Below are 6,097 nucleotides of genomic sequence, written 5' to 3' on the forward strand. Positions count from 1 at the left end.
ATGGCTTCAGTGTAGTTCACTGAATGACCCTGAACAAATTTTAACCTAGCAAAAAAGTTCTACAAACACAACAATCTATGCACACAGGGACTGATTTCAAATTCAAATCAAATCAAATTTTATTTGTATAGCGCCAAATCACAACAAAAGTCATCTCAGGACACTTTACAAACTAAGGTCTAGACATTACTGTTATCAATATTATTACATAGGGAAAACCCAACAAATCCCCCTGAGCAGCACTTGGTGACAGTGGGGAGGAAAAACTCCCTTTAACAGAAGAAACCTCCGACAGACCCCGGCTCTTGGTGGGCGGCCTTCTGCCTCGACCGGTTGGGGTGAGTGGATAGAGGAGAGACAAAAGAAGAAAAGCAACAAGACACAACAAAAGTTAGTGATGTGTAGTAGTGGCATATAGAAGCATAGGGAGAGAGAGGAGAGGAGAGGAGGACGGGAGGGGAAAGAAACTCAGAGCATCATGGGGATATTAAGTTGAGACTATCACCTCCATATTTATTTGTCATTTCTATCAAAGACATCAAAATGTGGAAAACAAGACTTTACTGTAATAACAATCTTCCACAAACCACAACGAGAAGAAGTTAAAAAAAAACACAATGGAACAGGGACAGCTGTGATACAGTCTCATGTTTTTCTGACATCTGAGGAAGACAACTTATTACATCAACAAAAGTATATGGGCACTTGAACATTACATTTATATGACATGCTAAATAGGTCATTCTACATCCACAGGAAGGCTTCTGGAACCTGCTTTCCCATTCAGTCAGCAGAGCATGTGTATTTGGGACTAGAGATATTTCTGTATTCTATCAATCTTTTACTGATGCTTTAAATCACATTGTAGTTTTGCTGTGTCTCAGACAGTTGTTGTGCTTGAGCACACTTTGCAATATATTTCTCTCTTTTTCTCCTCACTGTGTATGTTTCTGGTCTGGGTTGTGTTGGCCTGTCTGTCTCAGAGGGACAACTTCACATTTGAAATTCTACATGGATTACAAGGACATGGAGTGACATAAACAAGTTTACAAAAGTAGTTTTGTAGTAGCAAAGGTTGTGTTGGTGCAGCACTACACTGACAGTGCATTGCAATGACATTTGGCAGTGACTTATTTGGAGTTTGTCAAATTTTAAAGTTTTGCCCCCTAATCTTTGTTTCCTTCCCAGTACTACAGCACAACAGATATCCAACTAGTCAAAACCAACTTGGATGAGATTCTGAAATTCAGATTTTTGTTTTCCTGTGTTAAAAATGATGCCTTATTCATGACAGTACATTTGTATTATGACATGGGGGTGAAAACCGCAGCTGGATTGCAGTAATGTTAACAGCAGTCTCTATGCTAATGCCTAAGCCACTGCACTTCCTGCACTTTACACCACAGAGGAACAGCTAACGTGACAGGAGAGCTGCTGATGGTGACACAGGACAAGCTAATGCTCCAGGCACAGAATGAACAGTGTCGCGATACCTTAACTTACAGCTGTGCTCCAAACTTCACTTTTGCAGCAGCAAAATCCAATTCATGAGGAAGAATAAAAGTAACATCAGCTAAACTGTTCCTCTAACACAGCACCAACAACTCTTCAAACTGTCCCACAGACATCCTGAAATAGGTCCTAAAGCGACCATGATACAACTTCAGTTCCTGTACCAACCGATGAAACTCGCCATGTTCTCTCCTTCTTTTCAATATAGGATGGACCCAAAACCTTCTTTGTTTTCTTTTTTATGTAGCAGGACAAGCAGTACATCGTCGTCGCTTGATGTGGAGTCCATCTTTGTAGCACGACGTTTTAAGAAAATATCTCTTATTCGCGTCGCGTTCGTGTGAAAAGGCCTTAAGAATGCCCACATATAATCATTTTAAAATATTCATATATACAAGATATCATTTGTTCACACAAAATAATAACTTGTAAAAGACATTGTGTAGCCCAGTGGTCCCCAACCCCCGGGCCGCGGACCGGTACCGGTCCGTGGATCAATTGCAAAGTAAAACAGACTGCAGTGAAACCGGCTGCAGTCTGCAGTGCACGTGGCTTCCGTTTCTGTTTGACTCCACCTCATATCTGAACACACTACGCTCACATAATACCGTACCAGCGACAACGTCACATCCACACCAGTCATGGCTATGTTTGTGTTAGTCTTGCTACTTCTGTGTCCAGCTGCTTCTGGCGAAGGTGAGCTTTTGTTGTTAATGTTTATGTAGGGGAAGATGTTTATGTAGCGAAAGATTTTTGGCTGATGTTATAAAATAATGTTATCTTGCCCTACAAAATGTTTATGTATTAAGAGCAGCTAATTTGAGTTTTTTAATGAGTCAGAATTTTAGAAGGTGTAGAATAATGTAGATCTTGTTCAAAGTTAAGGTGTCTTCAATGTACATATATGATGTATAAAACATTTGAACATTTCCTTATCTAATACTTTTTAGTAGTCAACTTTAAAGTCAGAATTCAGATTTTTTTTTAGCTAGGAAGGTAATTTATTGATCCCTCAATGGGGAAATGTCTGTGTTCCAGCAGCAAACAGTCATTTTCTGACAGTGACCCTGATGATCTCCTGTACCGTCAGACAACTGGTACCAGCTGCAAAGATTGAACAACGCTTGATGCCTAAATATGGTGTGGGAGGGACAAGTTGTCCTGGGGAGGGACAGATTGTCATGGGGTGGGACTTTGTTTCCTGTCAGCATTTCAACATAAATGCAGCAGAGCTAAGATCTTTAACATCATGCATTTAAAAACCTTTCCTGCTGTTTTGGTCCAAGAAATGTTGAGCTTGTGTAAAATGTGTAGTTGTGTCTGAGGATGTTGGGGCAGTGACTCAAACGTCCCTTGTACTGAGTTGTGTTACGTTGTACTGAAGTGAGCAGTGAAAAGCAGCAGGATACCAGAAGCAGCAACACATTTGGTTAGAAACTAGTGGAAGAAAGTCAGTGTCAAGTTTTTTTTATGGCGTTAAATATGTATCTGTGTATAAACATGTTATAAACATGTGTCCTGTGATAAATTCATTTTGACCTGGATGTTTTTGTTGTGTTTTGTTTATTAGACCTACAAGTGGAACTTGGACAGAATGTCAATTTGCCATGTAAAACTAACAGTTCCCACATCAGAGCTGTGGAGTGGACCAAAACTGACCTGGAGGAACCAGAGTACGTCCTCTTTTACAGAGATGGACATTTGGATGGAGCCGACCAACATTCATCCTTTAAGGGCCGAGTGGATTTGCTGGACAGACAGATGAAGAATGGTGACCTGACTCTGAGTCTGAGGAACGTGACCAGCACTGACACAGGAACATATGAATGTCGAGTTTCAGCAGGTGGTTCAGGACGACGTAAAAGAGCCAAAATCAAGGGTGATCTGATCAGTAGAGTCAAACTGGAACTTAAACAACATCCAGGTGAGTTTGTAGGTCTGTGTGTGTGTGTGTGTGTAGCAGCAGCAGCTTCCTGGTTGTCCATGTGACAGTGAACCATCCCAGACAGTTTATTTAGCTTTTACTGTGGTTCAGCTCCGGTGAGCAGAGACTCAGATCTGATGTAGTGGTACATTTTATGTTTATCTTGATCGTTCTGAGTATGAACTGAAACTACAAGATCTGTGGTGAAACCTTTATCTCACTGATCTGAACACTCCCACACTGCCTCCACCCCTCAATTGGCTGCTGTGGACATGTGGAGTTACACCTGGACCCTTTAAGCTCTGCTCTCTGTTTGCTCTTCTCTGCTTTAGACCAGATAAACAAAACAGCTGAACCTGGAGAAAACATCACTCTGCCATGTCGAGCTCCCAGCAGCACCAACATCACAGTTGTAGAGTGGATCAGACCTGACCTGAGACCAGAATATGTCTTTGTGTATCGGAGCATGCAACATGATCCAGACAACCAGCATGAGTTTTTTAAGGACCGGGTGGAGCTGGAGGACAGTGAGATGAAGGACGGAAATGTGTCTTTGGTTCTGAGGAATGTGACGACTGGTGACAGAGGAACATACGAGTGTCGTGTCGTCCAGGGAAAAACAACGCGCAGGAAGAGATATCTAAACAATGAGCCCATCAGCACCATCTACCTGGATGTTAAACTAGGTGAGTGTGTGTGTGTGTGTGTATGTGTGTGTGTGTAGCAGCAGCTTCCTGGTTGTCCATGTGACAGTGAACCATCCCAGACAGATGTCGGTGTTTTCTCCAGATGTTGTTGATGAGGCCTTGTAGAAAGCAGCTGGGCTGAGTGATGTGGTCCCAGTGCAGGAGATCATGTCTGACAGGAGCTGGTTCTGGTCTTGGGGCCTCACCTCCCTGACAGCTGATACTCACACCTGCTGCTCCTCTACAGGTTCCACTGGAGGACAGACACATGAAGAAGAATCCCCACCCTCCTCCTCCTCCTGATGAAGAAGCAGGTGACCAACAGCTGTTATGAAACATAAATCCTAACTGGGAAGTGGACTGGGTGAGTGTATCACTGTCATCCTAGCCTGAATTAGAAGAGCAGCAGCCACTGCTGCCAACCTGAGATTTTATTGCTAGGTTTTGACAATTTTTCATTTTTCTTGAACAACTTTTTCCCCTTCATAAAAGTTCCTAGTGACAAGTCATCTCAGGACACTTTACATAGTGCGGTCTAGACCTTACTAGTATTAATATTACAGAGGGAAAACTCAACAAATCCCCCTGAGCAGCACTTGGCGACAGTGGGGAGGAAAAACTCCCTTTAACTGAAGAAACCTCCGACAGACCCCGGGTCTTGGTGGGTGGCCTTCTGCCTCGACCGGTTGGGGTGAGTGGATAGAGGAGAGAGAGAAGAAGAAAAGCAACAAGACACAACAATCAAACACTGATCAGGTCGATGTGGCTGGTGACTGATCATCAGAGATGTAGAGCTCCAGGGCCAGGGCTACCTGTAGAAAGGTACAGGGAGAGAGAGAGGACACACTACGGGAGAGAGGAGACACAACGTTAGTGACGTGTAATGGCTTTTTAGGGACTTACTGGGACATCCTGATAGTAAAGAGTTACAGTAGTCCAGCCTGGAAGTAACAAATGCATGGACCAGTTTTTCAGCATCACTTTGAGACAGGATGCTCCTGATATTGGTGATATTGCACAAGTGAAAGAAGGCAGTTCTAGAGACTTTGTGTACGTGTGATTTAAAGGGCATATCCTGGTCTAAATGACTCCAAGGTCTGTGCTTCATGGTACTGGAGGCCAGAGCTACATATGTCATCTAGAGTAATTATTTGGTTAGATAGCATGAGGAAGTGACCTAGAATGGTTCCTGAGCACCTATTGGCTGCTTTTCCTCTGTGCAGTTCAGCTCATCCAAAACCATCGTAGTTGGGTTTAGGCTGGGAAACCGTGGAGACCAGTCAGTCTGGTGCAGCACTCCACCTTTGTGTTTCTTGGCCCAGGCAGCTCTTCTTCTTCTTCTTCTTCTTGGTCTCCCTCAGCAGTGGCTTTTCTGCAGCAGTTCCACCATGAAGGTCTCATTCACACAGTCTCTCCCAACAGCTGATGTCGACATGTGTCTGCTAGTTGAACTCTGCGCCGATTCCAAGATGCCCTTAACTGGTGATTTCTGAGCCTGGTCACTCTAGTGAACTGAAGCTCTGCATCAGAGGCAGTTGCTGGTCTTCCTTTACTCAGACCGTCCTCATGAGAGCCAGTTGCAACAGAGCATTTGATGGTTTTTGAGACTGCATTTCTCTTAACTGAGTGGTTCTTACCCTCATGTGGATTACTACAGTGACTGAATAGCGCTATATGCTGTATACCAACAAAACACCAGCACAACACAACTAATGGTGGCAAAGGCATTATGAAAGAAGAAACGCCACCGATCATCTAATCCAGACAATGATCTAATGAAGTGGGCATGAAGACAAACTGTGAGCGATCTAGTATACACATTTCATTTTGCTTTATTCCATAGTTTGATGTAAGTATTAATCAACAATGTATAAAATTGCATAAAACTAAGAAAAGTCATTGAGAGGATGTGTTCAAACTTTTGACTGGGACTGTAGCTATTTGAATCATTATCAATATAAAAATGAATGTCAAG

The 6,097-nt window shown here is 43.0% G+C and overlaps 1 protein-coding gene across 1 annotated transcript; it reads left to right on the plus strand.

Annotated features, from left to right (window-relative positions):
• Positions 1-2,100: 2,100 nt before the first annotated feature.
• Positions 2,101-4,425, plus strand: LOC109971732 (V-set domain-containing T-cell activation inhibitor 1-like). The gene is made up of 4 exons (XM_020620169.1): positions 2,101-2,208; positions 3,083-3,436; positions 3,769-4,122; positions 4,370-4,425. The coding sequence occupies exons 1-4, from the start codon at positions 2,154-2,156 to the stop codon at positions 4,423-4,425; spliced, it is 819 nt and encodes a 272-aa protein (XP_020475825.1). The 5' UTR covers positions 2,101-2,153.
• Positions 4,426-6,097: the final 1,672 nt, after the last annotated feature.

Source organism: Monopterus albus, unplaced genomic scaffold (genome assembly GCF_001952655.1).
Source record: "Monopterus albus unplaced genomic scaffold, M_albus_1.0 scaffold234.1, whole genome shotgun sequence".
Lineage (NCBI taxonomy): Eukaryota > Metazoa > Chordata > Actinopteri > Synbranchiformes > Synbranchidae > Monopterus > Monopterus albus.